Below are 25,756 nucleotides of genomic sequence, written 5' to 3'. Positions count from 1 at the left end.
ATATACGTGGGCGCTTGATGCTTTAGCGGTGATCTTGAAAGTGACCACAGTATCACTAAACGAACTTTACGACGGGTGCTTTCTTTCTTATTAAATAACATCGTAATAAATCTTCTAACAGATAAAAATTCTAAGATTCGTATTAAGTCCCTTCGCACTAATAATATCGATGGGACCGTGACATTCTCGACCCCAGGCCTTTGCTCGAGTCCACATTTGCCTCGTGCCAAGGCTCCGCTGGCTGAGAGGGACAGACGAGACTAGGGTCCAGTCAAAACTTCCGCTTTTCCGAGAATTATCATCACGCAATTTATCTTGATCAGATTTATTTCTTTTGCCGAGAGCTATGGCTCAAAGTAAAAGCTTTTTTGATGATGTGAAGAAGGAAATAGAATGCCCAGTGTGCCAGGAGCAGTTTAGTGGAATCAAAGAGCCGAAAATCTTAAAGTGCTTTCATACGTTTTGTAAATCATGTTTGGAAGGTTGGCTGCGACAGCAAGGTGGAGGAGCATTGAGTTGCCCGAAATGCCGTCAAATCACCGAATGCCCGGACAACAACATCGGCAGCCTTCCATCTAACCTGTTTTACAAACAGATGGTGGACATTGTGGAGGCTTACAGCGGACAAGGACAAGAAGATTCACCACACTGTGGAAACTGCGACGAAAGAAAGTCGTTGAAGTTCTATTGTGCCGATTGCAATCACTTCTTGTGTGAAGACTGCGCTGGCGGCCATAAAAAGTGGAAAGTTCTTAGCGACCATCGCGTCAAAGAAATTGGGAACTTCGAATCGAGCGATGCCCAAGATTACGCTCGGAAAGCAAACGCTTGTAAGCAACACAAAGATGAACTCAGGTTTTTCTGCGAGCAATGCAAAACTTGCATTTGCCGTGACTGCGCAATATTGGCTCATGAAGATCACAAGAAAATTTCTCTGGAGAAAGGACTTGAGAAGAAGAAATCAGAAATAGAGTTTAAAATAAGAGAAGTTCAAGTAAATGGTTCCCGCCTGAGGACCCACAAGGAATCTCTGGGGAAACGAAGGCTACAGGTAAACAACTGCTTCGAAAGAGCGACGAAAGAAGTCCAGGAGGCTGCAGAATGTTGCATAAATTTGATTCGCAGACATGAACAAAGCGTGACGGAAAGATTAATGAAACAGAAAGGAAGTTTTGAAGCTGAATTTGTAAACAAAATGACTAGCTTAGATGGAAAACTCACAGAAATTGACAGCAGCTTAGCGTTTGGCGAGGAAGTGCTTTTCCGAAATAATTTACCGGAGATTTTAAACGTAGAAGAAATGTTAGACAAAAGGCTGCAAGAACTTTCGGTTCCTTTCGAGCCGATGCTTAATTTCCCCGAGGTCAGGTACACTCGAAATGATATGTTATCCTTGATAGATGCCCCTGGAAATTTACACACGACCAACACCGAACCATTCTTATCAGTAGCTGAAGGCCAGGGTCTGACCGAGGCTGTACAAGGCGAATGCAGCACATTTACAGTAATTACAAAAGATGCAAAGAACCAGACAACCTACAGTGAAATCGACGAAATCGATGTAACCATCAACTCCCCGAAGACAATGATAACTTTGAAAACCAATGTAACAGACTGTAAGAATGGCCAGTATCTAGTGAAGTACAAATCCGATGTTGGAGGTGAATTCAACGTGTCCATTTCAGTACGAGGCGAAGCTATCAAGGGAAGTCCGTTCAATTTGACTGTGAAAAAGAAAACAGCAAAAGGATTAACAGGTACTCTGAATATTGTTTTGATAATGTTTTGCTCAGGCACATACGCTGCATTCTTACGTGTTGTAAGTGTATAACGTGTATTTTACGTGTATTTTCGTATAATTTCTACATCATCCAAAATGCGAACCTTGGCTCAACCAAACTCGCCTAATATGCCGCCAAAGCGTACGTGAAAAGTAGGATTAGACTTTTATTGTACTCAAATCAGGCCATAAATCCAGAAATATCTGGTGAGTAACTTGATATAGCAGCGAATCAGGGTAGTAAACAAGGCCTCTGATTGGTTGTAAGTGTAAGAAAGATCGAAACTCTATTTCACTCTAAGTTTGCTCAATACCTCTTCATCGACATACTCATTGTCACCAACAATGAACCCGGACAAACTACAGGGAATGAACTACTTTAATTTTTTGCTCTATGGCAGCTATGTTTTTTTTATGCTAACTAATCAGCTTGAAAGTCATCTTCTTATACTCATAATTTTTTCTGTTGAGTTTCAGTCAATGCACCAAATTCCGAACAGTATATTTTATTATAATCATAAAGCCGTTCTTCAACGGCTTGCTGTTGGTATATTTCGTGCAGTACTGAGTTGTAACATGAAGTACCCCGGCTTTCCCTAGAAGCCGGCAAATACTCCACTCCATCCCACTCCTTTTTGAGGAATTGGAGTTGATTAATTTACTCTAATGGATTTAAATATAACCCCACGGAATGGCCCTTTAAGGGTATTTTTAACTCCTCATTTATTTTTTCTGAAGTTAAAAGTAAACATCATTAATTTAAACTAGTTCACTGGTTAAACAGAACACAATGACTATGTGGCCATAATGTAGTTTATTGATGCACAAGAAAATCTTTGTACAAAACACCAAATTTGTCAATACATTTGTGTAAACTTCTCTTTGGCGCAGCTCGCTGGTGGTACCTATACGTACGTACATTTACGCTGCAACGTGTTGCTAGTTTTCATGTGACGTAATCATTTTCCAAAATAACTAATTACCAATCCTTCTGGAGTTTTAGCTTCATCAAATGTAAGAATTTCTAAGAAGTTGACGCTTTGGAACATTTTATGCCGGACAGCTGGGTTCTTCATTTTGTAAATTTTTAAGTTCATGCGTTGCGTGACATGAAAATGGCGGCCCGATAAGGCTCTCAAGTAGGTCAAAGGATGAATTATTGCTTAAGGCTTTGCTAACAAACAGGTCTTGCTTTGGAAGAAGTATCAATTTTAAGGTGTCGGAGCTCTATGATGATAACCACACGGCAGCTCCATAAATTTGAGTGACACACTTTTCTGAATAACGCGCGAATGAATAACCGCACAGACCTAAATCTTGACGAGGTTGTTTATATAACAATAACAATAGCAATAACAATAACACAACATTTATTACTTATATTGCGCTTTTTCTATAAAAATAGTCATATCCCAGCTTCTTGACTTTATTTATTGAGTGGTTACGATTTTTATTTTTGATGGCGTGACAGTGCAAACCAGCCATAAACTGAAGAAATAGGTCCGCAATGCAACCTTGTGTGGAATTTCAGTCAAATAACAGTTGATGCGCTATGGATAAATCAGAAAAATTTTAGCTTTACAGTGAATATTTATACATTTTGTCATGTTGTAGCGATGAATGTCGAGTAAAGATACCGTAGAGTCCTGTTTATAAAACCCCAAGCTGCAGACGGAAAAACGGTTACAGGAGAAACATGTTTGGACTTTAGTTTCCAGGAAATTTGCTCTCTTAGGGTTCGGTTACACGGGGTTCTTTTTACCGTGGTAAATGACCCTTTTACCGCGGAAAACTGTATTTAGTGAGTATGACCAATATTATCGGAGGTAAATTTTGTGAGTGTTTGAAAATGTGAGAGGTCTTATCACTGAACATGTGCTCACGTACGCGCGTGGAAAAATGACGGGTGGTTTCGACGACATATCAGGCATTACAGCCCGCACTAAAAACCTTGTATACCACATCTTCACGGAGTCCACGAGGGATAGGATCTTTCACACCAAACATGTTACCGATTTAAAAGGATGAGAAAACTAACTTAATAGCAATGCTGTTACAATAACGTTTGGCAAAGTGGCGAACCTTTTTTTTTGCGTGATGATAGAGAAAGGACCAATGTAAGGTAATTTAAAGTGAAAGGTATGTATAGTGTCAGAGACGGAAGCCGGGGGATTACAGTCGTGACGAGTAAATGTAAGATAACGATTAAAAATATTTTCAACTAGATGGAATGGTAAAAGATTCTTTTAAAGGTTATTGGTAAGTTTCGTGATGTCCTCGTAACCAAGTGTTGTTGATCTATCAACAAGCGTACGAATGAGTTTGTAGGAATGCGATGTAAAACTAAAGTAATTACTCAATAGGCCCGTGAAGGTTTTCTTACGGTAAACACTAGTAACAAGAAAATGAGTGTCGTTGCTGATCATAAAAAAAAAGAAATGTATTTTGTGATCTATTTCTCGTTCCATGGTGAATCTGATGTTAGGGTGCCTAGAGTTAACATAGTGGGAAAATAGTAGCGCTTGATTCTCCGAATGAACTAAATATATATCTATTTGATATCTTTTAAGCTTTGTAAATCTTACTAAGTTTATATATTCCATTTATTTATTTATTTACTCTATACATTATTCATTAAATTGTAAATAATTTCAACTTTAGCTAAGGTATATTTTATAGTGTAAATAGTGTCCCCAATAGACCAATTTCGATATATTAAAATTCAACCTAACACAATAGACCTCAGCACGAGGCTCTGGGGAGTAAACCCCACAAACTCTGTAGTTATTCCCCAGAGCCTCGTACTGAGGTCTATTGTTTAAGGCTGAATTTTAATAAATTAAAATTGGTCTATTAGTTTTTTTTCAAAGCTAAATACCATGAGACTTAAATAAAGTAATTCCTTCATTCATTCATTCATAAGCAAAATGTATCATCAACATAATGGAGGCAAACAGGAACCATAATCGGAGACGGAGACCGTAAGTCTTGGGATCCGCGCGCACCTATGATATGGGACAATTTTTCTATTTTTAGAACAAATTGCGCCATCCTGACGTCATATATCCGCGCGGATCCACGCACATGTCGAGGGTTCTCGCGTGGATGTTGTCACGTTGCATGATCAAATGGTGAGAGTTGAGAGATTCTCTTGCGTATCTTTCACAGCGATGGCAGGGAATAAGGCAGGGAATACGAACCAGGGCGCTTATATGTAGTTTTATGCTCTGAGCCAACGGAAAAGGTGGGTTTTTCAGGGTCGAAAACAAGACCAATCTCGCGCTGGGAATGAATAATAAGATCTGCTCGCGCTAGTTGTAAGCTTACGCGTATGTTTTTGAGTTTGTTCTGACTTAAGAATATAGCAAGAAAACTCTCTACTCTGGTATCGAGTTAATTTGTGAGTTTCTCAGACAATGGTTAATCATAACCAAAACCTGTTTTGATGATATCTTATTGTTTCTGCTTGTTTGGTGAGTTTGCAAAAGTTTTTGAAGGGAAAGTCTGACGCGTACAATTAGCTCATTTGCATAGTGCAGCTCGTGCACTTTCAAGTCCGAGTCGGTGTTTTCAATTGTCAACAAATCTTGACAAAGATTTCTTTCGTTATCTTTTCTGCTGACTTAATGCAACGGATTCCACGAACGCAAAAAAGGCTACTAACATCATGTGTGTTTCTTCAACATAAGCATAGTGAAGTTTTACACTGCGAAAATGAAAATAAACAAGAGTTTTGATATTTTAAACTCGATCAACAAAATCGAAATCGCTAATCAAAGTTGATTAAAGAAAGCGTCATCGTAACTTTGCTGATTATTTCTGCTTTATTCGCATATTTTCAGCTTAGCTTTTAATATGTTCTCAAACATTTATCAATCTTAAACATATTTAAAAACTATAGAGTTATTGTTTGAGTTCGATGTACGCTTTCACACGAAAGTGCGGCGGAAGTACAATTTGCCATGTTTACTGACTGTACAAAACACGCATCGGCGGGCGCTCTCATTCATCAACAACGGATAATTTACTGGATATTTACACGAATAAAACTAAGCAGTATCTACGGACGTAAAGTTATTGGGCCTTGATGAAACATCAAGCATTGCTTATAATTCAGGCGAAACTCAAACTAGCAATTATTTTGTTTTACTTTTCGGTCGCGATAGACTGGCAAATTCTCGCAAGCGTGTGGCAAGAGGAGCTAGGAAACTATGAAGTCCTGAAGCTCTGCTATATCTAAATATATCGACCTAGTTTTTTGCTGTGTAATGGAAAAGTTGTTAATCTTCAACATATGTGAAATTTAAAGTGGAGTAATAAACAGCTCGTGTAAAAGAAGCATCCGTCGGAACACAACTTGGTCAGCGATATATATCTAAGCTTAAAGCGGAACATACCTAAATTCGACACTGTCTTACTTCACTCAAACTGGAGCAGCTTACGACGAAAATACTTAAGCAAAATTCCAACAGACGTAAACGCGTTAAGTTGTGGGCCAAAAACATAAAAAATTTCGGGAATTTCGGACGCCATTTCTCTCGCGCGACATCCGCAAAAATCCTCGCAGCATGTACGCGCGTGTGCCTCAGGCGATGGCGCAATTTGTTCTAAAAATAGAATTATTGTCCCATATCATGGGGACAGCCCCAATACTAGAAATGGCGCGCGCTTACGGTCTCCGTCCCCGATTATGGCTCCTGAGGCAAAATAATATCTCGGAGTCCTGAAAATTTTTCAATCGTAATTTTTCGTGATGCCCCATGAATAAATTAGAAAGAACAGGAGAGAGGGGAGAGCCCATAGCTACACCGGTCGTAAAAGGATTAAGAACGTCTGGAATAAACCAAAGCTCGAGAGTACTTTTTTTTTTTCTATCTAGTGAATTGCAATGAAACACTGAATTGGTCATGCCGCGCACACAGAACTTAAAATTTAAAATATATCAACAACCGAGGTGGGTTTTTTTGGAGGTCTCCTCGCCGCCTTTTTATTATTGTTATTATTTTTTGTTGTTTTTAACGGTGTGGCAAATAAAATGATAAGGCTAATGACTTGCTTAATGGGAGCCCACTTTTATTTGAAAAACATATTTGTCTTCATTGTTCAATCAGCGTGGGTATAGGGTGGGTAAGCTTGAGCAAACCTGCTAGTATACTATCCCCAGCATTGGGGTTGAGCAATATGTCTCAAACAATCATTGTCATTTTTGTCTGTCTTCACGCGCTTGGACGTAATTTATTCAGTAATAAATGAACAAAGACCGCGCGCGCCAACTTATCATGCTTTGCGATGTCATCGTGTTCTGGATCCCATTTTATGTAAAGCCGACATAGCCTTTGTAGAGGTTAAAAATTTCGCACAATAACGTTTCCGCCCCATTACAAATTTCACCTGCACGATTTTAGTTTCTAGAGCATACAAGGTATTCTCTGAAGTAATCATGGGCATCTTCAGCTCAGTAAAGAAGTCATAACATGGGTTATCAGAATCATGATTTGCTAACTATAAATCAAGGAATCTTTAGCGATTCTTACAGTTCCCTTGTACAGATCTATTTCTCTTTAAATGCTAGCAAATTTGAAATCAGCTTCCATGGATGCTGTTAATACTGTTAATCTTGTGCCAATTGTTGTAAAAATAGTTCTACAGAAGCAACAGGAGTTTGAAGGAGCAGCTTTAACTGTGAAACCATATGAGGAAATCATGAAGAAGGATAATCAGGACTATGAGGTATTCCGTAACTGGTGGAATGGTTTCTATAATTTTTCTTAACTGCATGCATATACAAAGGTGACATATGTGTCTTGTTTTAGGTTAAAAACATTTGTTTTGCAATGTTATTTTTCTCTCATTCAAGGTGCCTGTGAGTCCACAAGGTGTTTCTGTTCTCAATGTTTCTCAAGTTTACAAAACAATGTCATTTGGAGAAACTGGACATTTCTTTTTAATTTTCTCTCTCTAAGAATTCTTCTTTAGCAGGTTTTATGGAACGTCATTTAGAACACATTTATTCTCTACAGCAGTACGAAAACTTACATCAACGTTTGTTTCCTCTGGTTAAGGTGTTTGAGCTGGTTTCTGCAGACCTTTGTTTGGAAACTGTGGAACTCCTCACCCGTAGACAAACAAAAACCCTCTTAGACGAAATTGCTGGCAAAACTGGTATTAAGTGGATTGAAGTCAGTGAAACTTTTACTATGTCAGGAGGTTTCAAGCAAGTGGAGCTGTCCCGTATCTACTTACAACAGGCTATAAATCAATCTGGTGGAATAGCAGTATTCAGTGGCCTGAAAAGAAAAATGACGCAGCCTCAGAAGCATGATGAAAACGAGTCTCAGTTTGGAGGCGATGAAAACGATGGAGGTCTGAACCAAGCCAGCACCACGGCAATTGCCTTGCAAAATGGGGTGCATCGCCAAGACCAAGAACCACACAAACCACAGTCCAACCATGTTGCTTCTGTTAGAACCCCCGTCATTCAATATTTTGAAGTCGAGCCGAAGTTTATGAAAGTTTATTTCAAGTCACATAAAACTGAAGTAGACCAGATTGAAGTCGAATATCATGTGGGGGTACCAAGAGAGGCCAAAGGAGGCAAAATCAGCCTAATACCAAAGGATGGGTGCAGCGGTGACCAATACAACAAGGCTTGCGACCTGTTCATTGACTTGTACCAACACATGACGCAGGCAGTGAAGATGGAACGTTTCTCCCTGAAAAAAGAAAAAAATGTTGTCCGTGCTCGAAATAAAATTCATGAAATGAGTAAAACATTTCCAGTCTGTGTTGAGTTGTCAATGGATCAAAAGCGCTGGGAGCTGCATGGAGAAGAATGCCACTTGGAGGCAGCCCTGGAATTTCTTAGCAAGGAGGAGATAGAAATAAAGAGGGAATCAGGAAATGACAAGCGTACTGAAGAATTTCAAGAGTCAAGCCACGATGAGGAGGAGATGGATGTGGACCCTCCAGATCCTTCTAGAGGGTTCCAAAGTAAAGATCTACTAGGAACCTACGTAGGTTAGCAATACTTTTTTCCATCTTGGTGAATAGAATTTAGTAAACATTATGTAAACATTATTCATTAAGGTAATGTTAAATGACCCTTCAAACTATAATTTGCTCTGTTAATATTAAATAAAAAAGGGTCCCTAAATCGTGATACAGGCCTCACACTTAAATTGTGGAGGTTTTGTGTAAGCTTCCACCTGGAGTAAGGAAATTTTTAGATGCGTCAAAAGTGTGAGAAAGTATAATTACGCTATTACATTACTAGTTCGTATATTTTGCTTTCATCTAGTTTTTGGGGAGATTATTGAGGCCTCCTCACCAGCTTCTATTTTTCTGCCTGTTGTCACAAGGCAAGACAGATATATCCCACCACTGAGAAGGCCGTAAACTAATCCGTCAATTTAAGTGGGAAAACTCTCTGTAACTCATCTTTTCTCTCTGTAGGTGGTGTCAAACTGTCTGTTTACAAGGGAAATCTTACCAGTGAACGGGTTGATGTCATTGTAAACGCCGCTAACAATCGCCTGCGACACGAAGGAGGTGTGGCTAAGGCCATACTTGACAGAGGAGGAAAGGTAATCGAGACAGAGTCAAACAAGATTATAGCAAAACGTAAATCACTGAAAGATGGTGAAGCAGTTACGACAAATTCCGGATACTTACCTTGTAAGAAGGTTGTCCATGCCGTAGGACCAGATTTCCGAGACGTAGGATTACCCCAGAGCAGGATTCTCCTTCGTCGAGTCTGTTTAAACAGTTTAATCATCGCACAAGAATTGAAAATGACCTCCATAGCATTACCAGCCATTGGCTCCGGCAGTTGTAGCATGCCGAAAGACGAATGCGCCAAAGTCATGTTTGATGCCGTTGAGGAGTTCGTTAAACAAGGCAACCCAAAGAAGAAAACGATCACTGATATCAGATTCGTAAATATTGACGATCCCTCAGTTCAAGCCTTCAGGACGGAGTTCATCTCGAGGTATGGATATAACCATAACCGGTCCAGTTGTAAAAAGGTGGCAGGAGGAAGGTCTATGAAAGCGTCAATGCAAATCTCTGACAACTGTCGGTCAACAAAACATTTGTGTGACATAGTTGGCAGCCATAATGACAGCTCTTTTGGGAGAACAAATGCTTCAGCCAGTCACCCTTTGAGTGGTCCCAATTCACGGTCTCTTCCACCATCATTTTACAGTGGCGCAGTGAAAATATCTACGAAAATATCTACTGATGCAAGATCGTTCACAGCTCAAGAGCCTGGAGCTACAGGCAAGACGGGATTTCATTTCCCTCTGGGGTCCTCGACGGGCCGAGAAAATGAAGGTAAGGGAAACAATATCAAATACACTAATCCTGTTAGCTTCGTTACAATTAGCAGTGATAATATGTGTGTTAGTCGGCGGTTTTCCTCTCAAAAAAAGGAAATAAAAGTGATTATGACAAAGAAAGTGTTGATATTGGCGCTCACGCTCTGCGTTTGAAAATTGAACAAATTATGCATAACAGAGTTGCAAAATAAATAACAAATTGACAAACAAACAGGCAAGGATAGTGAGTCTAAATAAACATGAAAGAATCGAGAAAATATGCGCAGCTAAAACTGGGGAATATGCGGGTGATATTCCCTAGTTTTCAAAATTGCACGGGTTGCGAAAAATATACGAAGGATAATTACCACAACAGTCTCCATTTGGTGCGAAAATGTGCACGGATATTTGTCCTTGGACATTATCTGTTCCTCACAGCTCACAGCTTTCAACACTCAACACTTCTCGGACCACGCCATGTCCGCGGACAGACATCCGATATTTTCGCGCCAAATGGAGGCTATCGTTTATTTATATCATGCTCTACAAATACGGTAAGCGTACGCATAATTTTTTTTGGAGCGTTTTTTAAAAAATAAAATTATTGTCCTTGCGCTTGTTGGATTTGAGATGATTATAGCCAACTTGGCACTACGCGACGCATTGGCTATCTAATAGGCTGATTTAGCAACAGGACGGGAACGTCACATGACGACTGCAGGGCGCGTGGAATAACCTGGATTCTGTTCTAATTTGACCATATTTGGGTATTTGTACTGCGAGCGCCGTCGTCAAGTGACGTTCCCGTTCTCTTGCTAAATCAGCTTATTATCTCATATCCAACGCGTGTTCTTGAAAAAATTGTTAATTAGACCATTTTTACAAACTAGGCATACTCTAGTGTAATTTTTTAGTCAATTTTTACCTTTCCTGGTAACGTTTTTCCAGATGCCTTAGCTAGAAGATACTCATTAATGGAACTATTTACAGCCTTTTTTAGAGTATTTATATCGGTACGTTATTATAAGGACTTTCACGTCTTTTACTTAACAGATTCTGCATCTGGAGGAGGTAGCCGAGAAACCGAATGTCCCATTTGCCTCCTTACCTTGACCAATCCACGAACTCTGAAGTGTAAGCATGTATTCTGTACAAAGTGCGTCGAGACTTCCTTAAAACATAACAACAGATGCCCGGTGTGCAAAGAAGTGCAGGGTGTTATCCAAGGAAATCAGCCTAAAGGAGAAATGAGGACTCAAACAAACTATGACCGCCTTCCCGGATATTATGGTAACAGTAATAGTAAATGAATGGGAAATATAAATATATGTATATATGTATATCTGAATGATTTTCCAAGCATATGCCCATATAATTGAACCTCTTCATCCATGTATCCTGTCATTTTTTAAAATTTTATTATTTTTTTCCATGCTGCTTCCTAAACGCATCAACTTCTAAAGCTTGTCTAGCCTTAAATTTAGAGAACTGCTTGTTCCATTTTTCATTAACTGATTGAATGACTGATTTAGATTTGTCGTCCCCCCTCCAACTTTTAATTGGTGTTAAGTTTAGCCCAGTCTACACTCGTATGAATTTCAGTTCGCGCAGTGACTCGGAGAAGGCGCTAATCGATTAGCTCTCTATATAACTTCTGTGTAAAGGAAGTCTGCCCGAGGACAGCATTAAGTCCAATGAAGGCGCAAGTTTAACGATTTGCTAGGAAGCGTCGTCCCATTATCGTACATGAAACGGCCCTGAGACGTAACGAGTCGCGGTTTAGCCTCGTAGTTAAGCCGTTTGCAATGGGGCGATAATTTTGTGTTTGCTTTGGACATCAAAGAGCTTTAGCCATATCAGTTAGGGCTTAGAACTACAACTGACATTTCTAGCTTTAGTGGACAGAGCCTTCAAGATTAGAAACCCCTGGTTGGGCTTTCATGAGGACATCAAAAAGGTGATTTGAAAATAAGCTCCTCAGAAGATACCCCCCCCCCCCCCCCGCCCTTTCCCGAACGAAACAAATCTCAAGGGGGAAAAGCTTGTATATAGATCCTGAAGAGAAATATAATTCTGATTGCTTCTGATTGCTTTCCGTTTATAATACACTGCACAGCTCCGTAGCAAGTGCAACAACAATAATGTGCTATTGTGGACTTTACTAATTTGCAGACTGTGGTACAATTATCATCCACTATTCGTTTCCATCTGGAATTCAAGGCCAGGAACATCCAAACCCTGGCCGAAGGTATGACGGCACCCAACGTACTGCTTATCTTCCTGATAACCGAGAAGGTCGAGACGTACTACAACTTTTGAGGAGAGCTTTTGATGCTCACTTAGTTTTCACTGTTGGAGCCTCAGTAACAACAGGACGCCCAAACCAGGTCACGTGGAATGATATTCACCACAAGACTAACATTTACGGAGGTCCTCAAGGGTAAGTGAAAGCGAATATTTTACGGTGAGCTCGAAACACATAAAAGCTTGCTGAAAGGATCTAGATGTTATGTAAGATTCTCGAAAACTTGTGCTATCTCATACTAACAGTAGAGGCACGGTTTGATGTTTTAATACTTACAATGTTATGAACTTAAAGGAGATAAACTTTCAGTGAGGCAGTTTATTTTCTGTGCCCTTTCAATTTCTCTCTGTAAGGCATGTTTTCTTCTAGCGTATGAATGTGCGTCAAGCAATTACCTAATGTTCGATTTATAGATAAGACACAGAACATTTATTTCTGTCGTCTGTTTCAGGTTTGGCTACCCCGACCCAGGCTATTTGAGGCAGGTTAAAGAAGACCTAGCTGCTAAGGGGATCTACTGATTTAAAGCAATCCGACATCTTTCTTTTTCTACCTTAAACTGGAATGCATTTAGTAGTTCTGCGCTCAGTAGAAATTGAAGCTCAGGGGTAAAGTAGCGTCACTATAAGCTTGATAAACAAATTTCTCGAAGCGCGTTCAGCGGCCTCTTACATTTTCTTAAGATTAAAGTGGCTGAGAACCCTCTCCTGCATGTTTCAACACTGGTCAATTAATGTGTTATCTTGCTTCCATGGTAACCTTTCATTGTCAAGCCAAAGTGACCAAACTTTGTGTATTTAATGCATGGGTATTTGTTAGATGCCATTATTGTAGCATCTACTGAAAAGCCATCTTATAAATCGGGCATTATTTGGCGTATGTAACAATTCTAAGATAGTCTTGCTCTTCAGAAAGGGATGTGTGGTTCAGCATAGTTAACGATGTGGTCTCCTTCTAGTGTGAAAAAAAGTTACATTTTAGAGCAAGGTTAAAGAAGAAGGTCACTCCAAGAAACGTATATTTTTTTTGTCAATGCTAATAAAAACCTCTCATTAAGTTTCGCCACACACCTCTAAGTGCAGGTTTTCCTTATGAAATTCGCCTCCAAAGAAGCTAAAAATTCGACATCGTTGCCGCCATTTTGAACAGTACTCAACAACCAGGCCACGTTTTCGTGATGTCATTCCGTCCAAGAGATTTTGTCCAAATGGCTTCCGACAAGCCTTTTAACTATCACTCTGGTTTATGGCTACTCTTGAGCCAGATTATTTTGAGCCAAACATGCTCCAAACTCCGAAAATGATAGCAGTGAAGATAGTGAAGTAGATAATCGCTTGGAAAAATACATTTTGCCGACCTTGTGAAGGATGCAAAATTGGTCGCAGGTTTTTCTCCTTGCCGCCAATTTTTTCGAGTCGGACGGAATGATGTCACATAGGACACGGCCTGGCTGCCAAGTACAGTTCAAAATGGTGGCCTCCGAAGTCGCGTCCTTCGAGGCGAATTTCTTCAGGACAGCAGGCACTTCAGAGACTAAAACTTCGGTGAGTGAAAAAGCTGAACGTTTACTTGCTATAGGTGAAGACCAAAACAGTAAGCTTTTGTAGTGACCTCCTACTTTAAAAATTTTGTTGTGTTCTGCTTACGATTGCTGCACAGGTCCTCTCATTGCGTGTGGCCGCTTTGAGCTTTCAATTTATCCAGGGGAGGGGGGCACTCCCTTATTTGGGCTATATAGGTATGTGCGGCCCTAAAGGATATGGTTTTTCAGCCGTTTTGGTCATAAATAGGGTGTCGATTTTAGCAAATTTTGGTCATAAATAGGGTATGGCTTTTGCACTCTAACCTTGATATGAGTATGTTTTTAAGAAGAAGCCGCTTTTTCGTCATTACCGAAAAGAAAATCAACAAAAGCCCTTCATAAATTACGTTAACGGTAATTTAACATTGGTCTGAACTAGGGAACTAATTATAACGCAGGTCTGAAACAGAGTATCGATTTAAGGGTCATAAATAGGGTTTCGAATTTTTGGTCAGGTCATAATTAGGTAAGGAATATCGCAGATTTTGGTCATAAATAGGGTAAGGGTTTTGGGAAGCGGGCCGCACACTCCCACCCAATTTTTCTGGGAGTACCCCCCTGGGCAATTTATACGTCGTCATTTCGGACATCTTAACTGTAAATCGAAGATGCCTTCTCTTGTTAACGCCTAAAGCGCTCCGAAGCGATTACAGGCGGCTGTGTTTGCAGGATGCTATTTTAAAAACTGTTTCTCTTTTGAATATAGAACGGTCAGAAAAGTCGAGGAACTGAAGAAACAACCGCAGGAAAAAAAAAAAAACCATTTCGTTTACATGTAATGTTAGAAGAAAGCATCGATAGTTTATTTATCCTGCTAGTCTTAAAAATAAATCTGATCACGAAGGGTAGTTTTGAAGAAAATGATTTCAGAAGATAAGTGCGGTTATGTAGCTTCCGAGACACGCAGATTACTTTTAAGTGACGATCGACTTTTCCCCAGTCGTTATGGAACTGCTCAATAACGTTTTCTTCTTGCCAGTCTTCTAGTAGCTTTGTTGATAAAGGATAGATCGATTTTGTCAGGAAAAGAACAAGAAAAGCAAAGACTGTTTATCTCGTTATTGCCGCGCGTGGAGGGAATAATAACCAGTGCCAATTTCGGCTCATTCGAAAACCCAACTGTACGATAAACTCTTCCATCCTTCCTATAACCACTGGAGCAGTGACCCTCAGTGAAGAGTTCCGAAGCACAAATGCGTTGCTCTCGTATAGTGTAATCTGAATTATGATGAATTGAAATCAGAAGAAACGGCAGCATACATACAAAGGAGACGGTAACGAGAATATTTGAACTTTTGATCAGAACAATCATATGAGAGTGGAGAAGACCACTCCCCCGCAACCCCTCCCCTCCCCACCCCCACCCGTACTTTCCCACTGCACTGGCATCAAACAAGGACATGTTGAAGTTAAATAATGCTGTCGCGGAACGCATTTGGACCAAAACATTACGATTACGTCTGTAGAATGATCTCGTGGGGTCATCATCTTTGATTTCTAAAGCCTACGATTCTTTTTTGCAACTGAATAACCGACTGGGAATCCTATTGTATTCTCCTGACTCAGTTCATGTGAAATAGTTTCGTTTCGACTCGCAACTAGAATCTCCATTACCTGTTAGGCGAATTAGAGCGGTTTTCAGTTGAGCCTCTTAAGTGATTAGGCTATTAATTTGGCTTTGGTTTTGGTTTTACTATGGTTTGAGATCAGCTGAGTAGTCTAATTGGTAAGTAATTGGTTTTGGTTTTGGTTTTACGACACTCAATTGAAAACCGCTCAATTACTTGATAGTTTACTAAACAGTGATCCTGAAAGAGATCACACTATCACTGGACGTCCTGTACCATGGGAGATTTCTTTGATATTCGACGGTGTAGGAAAAGTTTGGTACAGAACTGTTTAGAAGTAGAGATTTTTCAAGGTATATAACGGAAAAAAGAATAACGATAAAACACCTGCTGTTCCTTCCTCTACCTTTAACTTTCTTTCAAAGGTGTTTTCAACGATTCTCTACTGGTTTTAAAAATAATTCCCAGCCCGTATTGCGCCGTCTCAGCACCCTAATGTTTATTCATGAAAAGTCTCACTCGGTGGAATGCGAATCGATGTTATTCGTTACGAACCACATTCCTTATCTTTGAAGCCTTTCAAATTTTTCACCAACAGCTTCATTTACTTTTACAGCTGTGAAGTTGTTTCATCAAGTTATATGAGAAAGAATGAAACATAAAGCCGCTTCGCGTCTTTAAAGGCAGTTGACATGAAACTTAATTTGAATTTACTCCATGTGAGTAGTTGCAAAATTCTCACATTTTGTGATGTCTTACATGAAACAAAACAAAAAACGTAAACAAACTCTCGAGAGTGCGCAGTACGGACTGGAAATCAACAGGTTAATAAGCCGAGAGGTCATAGGCACTAGTATAGGTGGGATTTCCGCTTTTCCGAGAATTATCCTCATGCCAGCATGAGCTAAGTATTAAATTTGTTTCTCTTCTTGAGAGCTGTATGGCGCAAAGTAAAAGCTTTTTTGATGATGTCAAGAAGGAAATAGAATGCCCAGTGTGCCAGGAGCAGTTTAGTGGAATCAAAGAGACCAAAATTTTAAAGTGCTTTCATACGTTTTGCAAATCATGTTTGGAAGGTTGGCTCCGACAGCAAGGTGGAGGAACGTTAAGTTGCCCGAATTGTCGTCAAATCACCGAATGCCCGAACAACAACGTTAATAGTCTTCCATCCAACCTGTTTTACAAGCAGATGGTGGACATTGTCGAAGCTTACAGTGGAAAAGGACAAGAAAATTCTTCACCCTGTGGAAGCTGCGACGAAAATAGATCATTAAGTTGTTATTGTTCTGAATGCAGCAGCTTTCTTTGCGAAGAATGCGCTGGTGCACACAGAAGATTGAAAGTTTTTAGCGGTCATCAAGTTAAAGAAATTGCAAACTTTGGGTCCAACGATGTGGAAGATTTCGCTCGGAGGGCGAACATTTGCAATCAACACAAAGATGACCTTCGTTTTTTTTGCGAGCCATGTGAAATTTGCATTTGCCGTGATTGCGCCATATTGGATCACGTAGATCATAGGAAACTTTCCCTGGAGAAAGGACTTGAAAAGAAGAGATCAGAAATTGGAATCAAAATGCTGGAAGTTGAAGGAAACGGCACTCGCTTAATGAAACACAAAAAATACCTAGAGAAACGAAGACTTAAAGTAGACAATAGCCTCGAACAAGCGACAAAAGCAGTCCACGAGACTGCAGAAACCTGCATAAATTTGATTCGTCAGCATGAAGAAAGCGTGACAGAACAGTTAATCAAGCGGAAAGGAACTTTTCAAGCGTCATTCGTAAACGAAATGACGAGGCTGGATGGAAAACTAACAGAAATTCATGATAGCTTAGAGTTTGGGCGAGACGTTCTTTCTCGAGATAATTTACCGGAGATTTTGAACGTAGAAAACTGTTAGAGAGAAGACTTCGGGAACTTTCAGCTCCCTTCCAGCAGATGCTAGATCTCACCGAAGTCGGATACACTCCAAATGATGTATCTTCCCTTGCAACATTACCTGGAAAATTATTTACAAGCAGCACCGAACCATCCTTATCAGTAGCCGAAGGCAAGGGTCTGACTATGGCATTTGAAGGGGAAAAAGCAACATTTACAATAATAACCAAGGATTCAAAGAGCCAGACAACCTATAGCGAAATCGATCAAATAAATGTTGAGATCAGTTCCAAAACGGAGACCTTGAAAACCATCACAACAGACTATAAAAATGGGCGCTATCAAGTAATGTACACGCCTAATGAGGGAGGTGATTTCAATGTGTCCATTACTGTCAGAGGAGAAGCTATTAAAGACAGTCCGTTCAGACTGACAGTGACAGAAAAGACACACAGTAAATCGAAAAGATCTTTTTCAGTCCAAAAAATGGGACCGTTTCGGTGAGTAAAATACAGTACTATTTTTGGGTCTAATTTAGCCCACTTGGAATAGGGTTGTTTTGACCCCAGTAAATTTCGTAGAAATAGCCCTGTATAAGGTAGTCAAAACTAAGACGCTGCGGGGCTACGTTAGTACATTGCAAAACAGTCGTTTCTGGACGTTTTCGGAAGGCGCGAAGCGCCGTAAGCGCGATCCTGGCGTGTGAAGCGCGCGAGCCTCACACGCCCGTAGGGCTCGTCTCTCCCCATTCTTCCTCGCTGTTTTTACATTCGCTTCAGACCTTTCGTTCGAATATTGACCGTCGCCCGCATTCGCAAAAAAAACGACTGTTTTGCAGTCTACTATGTTGGAAAAATGGGGGGTAGTTCTGGTTTCTAAAGGGGCTGAAATGGTATGTTTGGATAGCCAAATTGGCCGTCCTCAAGCCGTTTTGTGCCTTTAGAAAGGAAGAAAATTGGTCCATATTTTGTGGTCAATTTAGCTCAATTTATGTTCAAAACAACTGTTCTCTAAAAACGTAAATTAGCACCATTATGTCTGACACAACATTTTTTATAAGTGCTGTTTTGGGTCTTAATTATTTAAAATAGCCCTCTTACAAGGACTGAAATGGTTAAAAGGCAGTTAAGATCCAAAACTCTGCAGTATACACGTGTATATTTCAATTAAAGATCGAATTTGGTGTTGCGTTACAGTAAAGGTTCAAGAGACGAGGAGAATCAGGAGGAAGAAACAGAATCTGGAGAGCTGAAACCTCAACAGTACGAAACTACGCAGAAGTTCTTTCCTTTGTTTGTTAGAGCCCATGGGGAGGATTTACAGAAAATCGAAAACGACTTTAAAGTCAAGGTATCCATGCAGATTGATGAAGGTAAAGTTACAGTTGCGCCATGTGAGCACTGTACAGGGGCAGAATTTAACGAGGTCTGTGAGGCTTTCATAACCCTGTACCAAAATGTGCATCAACGCATGAAGATGGTGCAATTTCTTCTCAAAGACCAGGATTCACCAGTACATATACGGCAACGTATCAGAGGCATGGGAAAGACGCACCCAGTCTTGGTAGAAGTATCTGAAGATCGAAAACACTGGGAAGTCTACGGAGAGAAGGCTTACGTCGAGAAAGTGCTAGACGACCTCGAAAAAGAAAATTTGATCAGTAGGAAGTTGTCTGTAACTCATGGCGCAGAGGCATGGAGCAGAGAAGAATTGGAAGAAAATGATGCTGGTTTTGATGACAAGAATCATCTGGAACATATGCTGGGTTAGTACACCTTTCATGTACCATGATTTTTTTCTTAAAATGCGCAAAAGGTGTAACATAATTGTGATGACTTTTAAAAGCTACTTAATTAAGCAGGGGGGAAGGGGGGTGTGTGTGAGGGGGTGTAGAGAGAAGAGGGGGTTCCTGAAAAACTTTCGTTAAAGCCCATCAGTGACCATGAACGATGAACAGAAAAGACGATTTTCCTAGCATTACCTAGAAAGCCACACAATGTACTATCTTTTCGTGCTGAGCTACTCTTGTTTGTGTTGGATACGATGGCGTGTAAGAGAGTCGACTTTTGATGTCGTCTGCAAAATTAGTCTTAGAAACTTCAAACATCCATTTCCGAAATCGTTGTCCAGGCCCTCTTAATATTGTTCATAATAATTATTAACTCGTTACATGTACATATCGTTGTTTTGCAGGTCAAGTGAAACTGTCAGTTCTAAAGGGTGACATAACGGATCAGCACGTTGATGTTATAGTGAACGCAGCTAATACCAGGCTGGCTCATGGTGCAGGAGTCGCCGGTGCTATTGTCGAGAAAGGGAGCAGAGGAATACAGAAGGAATCAGATGATTTCATCAGGCGCATTGGATCATTAAATGATGGAGACGTAGCCATGACTGGACCTGGTAGGCTTTCTTGTAAAAAGGTTATCCACGCTGTTGGTCCTGAGTGGCGAATTGGAGAGGAAAAAAGCAAACTGCTTTTAAGAAGGGCGTGTCAAGAAAGTCTTGTCACTGCTAGTAACAGCGGCTTCAAATCCATAGCCTTCCCAGCGATTAGCTCTGGAATCTATGGTATCCCAAAAGATGTTTGTGCGAAGGTCATGTTTGATGCTGTGAACGAGTACGTATTGCGGCGAGATCCAACGAGGCAGACTTTGATTGATATAAGATTTGTGAACATTGATGATCCGACTGTAAAAGTATTCAAGAAGGAGTTCATTAAATTCTTTCAACTCGAGAAAGAACCGTCCTTCGCAATCGGCGCCATAGCATCCAACACCCGAAGGTCTAAACGGGGCGGAAAGAAAGGTGGCCATCCAGATCACGCTTTAAAAGGTAAGCATGATGATGTAGATGATCCGCTGAGGACCAAGCACGACCCTCAGCTTAAGTCCTTTAGTGCTGCAGTGAAAGGTGACAGACGTGAAGGTGCTGATAGTCGAGATGGGGCGTCGGCATCGCCGAAAGGTAAAGTGTTAAAACCTGAGGTATCTTTAGTCTTAAGTCTCGAAGAACTAATTGTGAAAGTCATGTATGTAAAGGTTTCGCTGGCGCCTTCTTCATAAGAAGCTGAAAGTATACTGTCATGTACTAAAAACTGGATCATTGGATAATGCAATTCAATTTTTATTGGCTTAGCTATCATGGGTTATGAGCACACCTCCCAACTCAAATACGTTTCCCAATTGGAGGAGAACGTGTCATGTATCGTGGGTCAAAACTCACTAACTCCCTCGGACGAACAAAACTCACTAACTCTCTAGGAAACAACAACTTGAACTTTAAACTCGCACGTGATCAGGTCGTGCTCCTTGAAACCGCGGCAAATTTGTGAGCCAGCCGGCTTCATGCAAACGATATCTTCGCAGTTTTTTTTCTATTTTCGAGTTGGGAGGTATATCAAAACACTTAATGACTGGTCCCACGGGAAACAGTGAGTTTTGTTTCCCCTCGACCTCGATGTTCCCCTCGGCATCGCCTTGGGGAACATTGAGGGTCTCGGAAAAACAAACCTCACTGTTTCCTTTGGGGCAAGTCAATAAGTGCTTATTATACCATGCTCTACAAATATGGTAAGCATACGCGTAATTTTTGGGGGCGTTTTAATTCTTATTTTATTTTAGTTTTCTATCTTTTGGTGGCGTTTTTAATAAAACCTCATATCCAACGCGCTGTCGTGAAATAATTGTTAATTAGACCACTTTACAAACTACATTGTACGTGTAGGCACACTCGAGTGTAATTTGTTACTAATTTACCTTTCCTGGTAACGTTTTTTTCCAGATGCCTTAGCAAGAAGATACTCGCTTAATTCTTTTTAGAGTATTTGTATCAATACTTTATTATAAGGAAGTTCATGTCTTTTGCTTAACAGATTCTGCATTTGGAGGAGGCAGCCGAGAAACCGAATGTCCCAATTGCCTCGATACCTTGACCAATCCACGAACTCTGAAGTGTAAGCATGTGTTCTGTACAAAGTGCGTCGAGACTGCCTTGAAACATAACAACAGATGCCCGGTGGGCAAAGAAGTACAGGGTGTTATCCAAGGAAATCAGCCTAAAGGAGAAATGAAGATTCAAAAAACATATGACCGCCTTCCCGGATATTATGGTAACAGTAATAGTAGATGAATGGGAAATATAAATATATATATATATGTATATCTGACTGATTTCCCAAGAATATGCCCGTATAATTGAATCCCTTCATGCATGCCATTTTTTTAAATTTTAGTGTTTTTTTACTGCTGCTTGCTAAACGCATCAGCTTCTAAAGCTTTAATATCTAGCCTGAAATGTAGAGAACTGCTTGTTGCATTTTTCATTGACTGATTGATTGATTGATTCAGATTTGTCGTCCCCCTCCAACTTTCAATTGGTGTTAAGTTGCTCCTGCCCGAGGACATCATTAAGTCCAATGAAGGTGCAAGTTTAACTTTTTTTTTTTTAATTGCTATTAAGCGTCGTCCCATTATCGTGCATGAAACGGCCCTGAGACGTAACGGGTCGCCGTTTAGCCTCGTAATTAAGCCGTTTGCAATGGGACGATAATGCTGTGTTTGCTTTAGACAGCAAAGAGCTGTAGCCACATCAGTCAGGGCTTAGAACTGCAATTGACATTTCTAGCTTTAGTGGACAGGGCTGACAAGATTAATAACTCCTGGTTGGGCTTTCATGAGGACATCAAAAAGGTGATTTAAAAACAAGCTCCTCAGAAGATACCCTCCCCCTCCCCCCCCCCCCCCCCCGCCCTTTCCCAAACTTGACAAATCTTAAGGGGAAAAAGCCTGTATATAGATCTTGAAGAGAAATATAATTTCTTCTGATTACTTTCCGTTTATAATACACGACGCTCCTCTGTAGCAAGAGCAACAACAGCAATGTGCTATTGTGGATTTTATTAATTTGTAGACTATGGTACAATTGTCATCCAGTATTCGTTTCCGTCTGGAATTCAAGGCCAGGAACATCCAAACCCTGGCCGAAGGTATGACGGCACCGTACGTACTGCTTATCTTCCTGATAACCGAGAAGGTAGAGAGGTCCTGCAACTTTTGAAGAGAGCTTTTGATGCTCGCTTAGTTTTCACTGTTGGAACGTCAGTAACAACAGGACGCCCTAACCAGGTCACGTGGAATGATATCCATCACAAGACTAGCGTGTACGGAGGTCATTAGGGGTAGGTATTTGACGTGAATATTTTACTGCCCACTATTGTTTGGTTTGACAGACAATAGACCAACTGTCGTCTACTTACCTTCATTATGGGAATTCATTTATTGTACATTCTGTGAGAGAGCCATGTTTTTTTCAGCGTAGTGTTAATTGGAAAATATTCCATGCCAACAACTGATACGTCATTAAACATAAACTGTTTTGATATGCTTTATAATGGTAATTGAACTGAGTGGAGTGCAATTTGGTCTGAAATCACACGCAAGATTTCAAAATCGAACGAACGCGCAGCGCAAGTTCGATTTGGAATTACAAGTATGATTTCAGACCAGAATTGCACGACACGAAGTTCAATTGACACGAAGTTCAATTGCCACTCTATTAGACCCATTTTGAAATCAGACAATTTTATCGCGTTATATTTTAGATTTTGGTGTATTGTTCCGGTGGTCGGTTTGTTAAAAATAGCGCAACCGGAAACGCCTTTACAGCTTATTTAGTATGCAAAACGATGTATTGTGATGAAAACTCGTTCGAGTATAACAAATGACGAAGCAGTTCTGGAGTTAGAACGAAAACGTCTAATTTATAGATAAAAGTTCGATTCTCGTCGCCTGAATCAGTGGTAGAAGGACTTCCTTTCTACTTTGGTTGAGGCTGAGACTTCTCATTGTCTTTGGAGAAGAAATTTGAAGGTGCATCCTGTGTAATTCCGCGATGGATTTCTCTTGAGTTAAGTGAAACTCCCTCGAGTGCAGGATGCCCAGTAGATAGTTTTTCTCTTTTAAATACCGTTCAATGGCACTCTGCAGGATTTTAAGGGATTTCAGCTCGTTATCATTTCCGTTTCTTTTTGTGACTTCGGCGTAGAACTTTACAATCAGGACCTTGTCAAGTTCTTGCGGCGCCATTTGTTTCAAGATATTTTCAAGATGGCGGGACTGGCACCAGCTTGGGAAGGCGTTCGTTCCTTCAGCGTTTTGTGGGACGGGATGTATTTTGACTGTGTTTAAAATTTATTCACAGCGACAGAGTTGGGCTCTTGTGTTGCTTCGTTTGAAACTACCGGAATCCTGGAAACATCTACCTTCTTGAGATGGCTCTCAATTCGTTGTTGTGTGGTTTTTTGTTTGTTTGTTTCGCTGGACTCGGTATCTCACGGATCTTGAGCAGATGTTGAAGAAAAATCCCCAAAATCTTCGTCAAAATGGACGGTGAAAGTTAGAAACTTCCCTTAAAGTAGGTGTCCAGCCTGAAGGAGCTCATAATCATCATTCAGAAACTGTAATTAGATAAATTTGACAATTGTTTTGATAAACAACAACAACAACAACAACAACTACACTGAGAGTTTTGGCAATAATAGTTGTAAAAAAATTTTGTCTTCCATTTTCCTGAAATTCTATTGGTTACTTTAAACTAACCTTGAAATCTGATTGGTTGTTTTGTTTTACTGTCCCATTCTCATTGGCTAAAAAATGGTGCGATTCGTAAATAAATCGCACCGCTGAGAGCCAATCAGATTGCAAAGATAACCGTTTATTTCAAAAGGTATTTAATAAAAGATGAAATGTAACTGATTTTGGGTAAAATTTTTACAGATTTGGATATCCAGATCCTGACTATCTGAGGAGGGTCAAAGAAGACCTGGCTGCTAAAGGAATCCGCTGGTTGAAAGCAATCCGACGTTTATCTAAGGTTAAAATACGTCGGAGTTATTGTATCTCTTTTTACAGTAGAATTGAAAGATCACGTAAAGAGCAGCTTAGCTTAAATCACAGGCTTATCACCTCGAATCGGGTTGATAAGCTTCTGCTAAGTAAACAGTTACCCTACTTTGAGGGCTCATTTTTTTTTCCTTCTCGAGAGACATGCGAGACCGGACCCAAAACATTCCATACTGATGACCTAGCTCTGCAGAGATCCATGCAATCAATCTGATTCGTTAATGATGTTGCACCAATGGTGAAACCCAAGGAGCTACTTATCGTTAGCATCATGGGCTTTGTCATCATGTTAGAACAGTTCGGGTCAAAACTGAGACTGTTTCTCGTGAGGGAGGAGTACAGTTGGCGCGTCTGATAATAATATTCATTTGCATGCTTGAGTAAAAAATTTTTCTGTTTCAAATTTTAAACTGCTTGCCTTGCTAAAAGAAGGAACAAGCTAAAAGCCAAATTAAGGCATTTCGTGTAACTCTGAATGCAAATTACGTGTGTTGCGCAAAGTATTAAAAAGAGCACTCTTTTGGTGCGTGACTATCATAAAAAGTGAGTTAATAGGTTTCACGTTATCTCTCTTAGTTGGCAGTGTCAAACAGTTTCATTTAAAGCACATAACGAGACAAGATGAGTGTTTTGCGGACCTTGCTGGATTTGTGTTTAATTTTACAGGAATACCGGTGAAAGTCTTTTGTCTATAGTTTTACTGACTGCTTTATTTAATGAATTTAGTATGACGGAGTTCAAGATATGGATGTAACGTATCAGTGACAAATCGTATATCCCTGAATAGTCTAATACTAGTTTGGCAATGTCACTGTGTGTATTTTTTTTGTTATCTTGAGTTAGTTTGACATGTAAAGACAACAAAGCTTGCATATTTGTAGAAGTGGTATTCTAGCTGAGTTTCCCTGATTCATCTTTCCTTGTTAATTAAAAATACTTGAAAATACTTGTGATTAAATTGAAGTTAAAGTTAGTTTGGAATCTATCTGAACCATCACAGAGCAATTTGATGTTTTTCAGAGCGTCGTGGTCTTGTCCAGCTTAAGAAGCGAAAACTCAGTACGGAATGTAAAATACAATACAGTTGCCAGAACCCCTTCGCTCCCGGGAAACGCCCATGTGAAATGATCTGGGATGCCTCTTTTTGCTTGAAAGTTTTATTTACCTCTGTAAGATAATTGTAAAAACAATCTCATGCCTGAGCGGTCTGGACCACCAACAAGGTATGACGACACTTTAAATTTCTTCTTGTTCATCCCTGAGCCAGCCCTTGACGGCTAAAATCTGCAATTCATAACCCGAAGCTAGAACACGAACATCTCCAACCTTTCACATGGAATGCCCCTCCGGTAGCCAACACTACCATGTAGTTTTGAGCAGCAAGCGGCGCGCATGCCAAGGGTACAAAAATACTGTAACGTTAAGA

The 25,756-nt window shown here is 40.2% G+C and overlaps 1 protein-coding gene and 1 pseudogene across 2 annotated transcripts; both read left to right on the top strand.

Annotated features, from left to right (window-relative positions):
* The first annotated feature begins 290 nt into the window (after positions 1-290).
* On the top strand, positions 291-15,026 carry LOC110064465 (uncharacterized). The gene is made up of 7 exons (XM_089298817.1): positions 291-1,757; positions 7,422-7,510; positions 7,843-8,797; positions 9,233-10,111; positions 11,149-11,385; positions 12,268-12,535; positions 12,852-15,026. Exons 1-7 carry the CDS (start codon positions 347-349, stop codon positions 12,919-12,921), a joined length of 3,909 nt encoding a protein of 1,302 aa, XP_089154943.1. The 5' UTR covers positions 291-346; the 3' UTR covers positions 12,922-15,026.
* A 1,294-nt stretch (positions 15,027-16,320) lies between these two features.
* On the top strand, positions 16,321-25,303 carry LOC149106866 (uncharacterized; annotated as a pseudogene). The gene is made up of 6 exons (XR_016210027.1): positions 16,321-17,928; positions 18,625-19,193; positions 19,622-20,263; positions 21,303-21,539; positions 22,340-22,607; positions 24,205-25,303. The product of XR_016210027.1 is annotated as an uncharacterized LOC149106866 (transcript).
* The last annotated feature ends 453 nt before the right edge of the window (positions 25,304-25,756 follow it).

The sequence above is a fragment of the Orbicella faveolata genome, unplaced genomic scaffold (assembly GCF_042242905.1).
Source record: "Orbicella faveolata isolate gen_17 unplaced genomic scaffold, um_ofav_v1 contig_3, whole genome shotgun sequence".
NCBI lineage: Eukaryota > Metazoa > Cnidaria > Anthozoa > Scleractinia > Merulinidae > Orbicella > Orbicella faveolata.
The sequence above is the reverse complement of the archived record's forward strand: the minus strand, read 5'-3'. Positions and strand labels throughout refer to the sequence as shown.

Bases quoted from the DNA above. Each gene is read 5' to 3' on its own strand.
- LOC110064465 (XM_089298817.1), top strand. From the start codon at position 347: ATGGCTCAAAGTAAAAGCTTTTTTGATGATGTGAAGAAGGAAATAGAA. The intron at 11,386-12,267 runs GTAACAGTAATA...ACTAATTTGCAG, and splicing joins CCGCCTTCCCGGATATTATG to ACTGTGGTACAATTATCATC. The intron at 12,536-12,851 runs GTAAGTGAAAGC...CGTCTGTTTCAG, and splicing joins ATTTACGGAGGTCCTCAAGG to GTTTGGCTACCCCGACCCAG.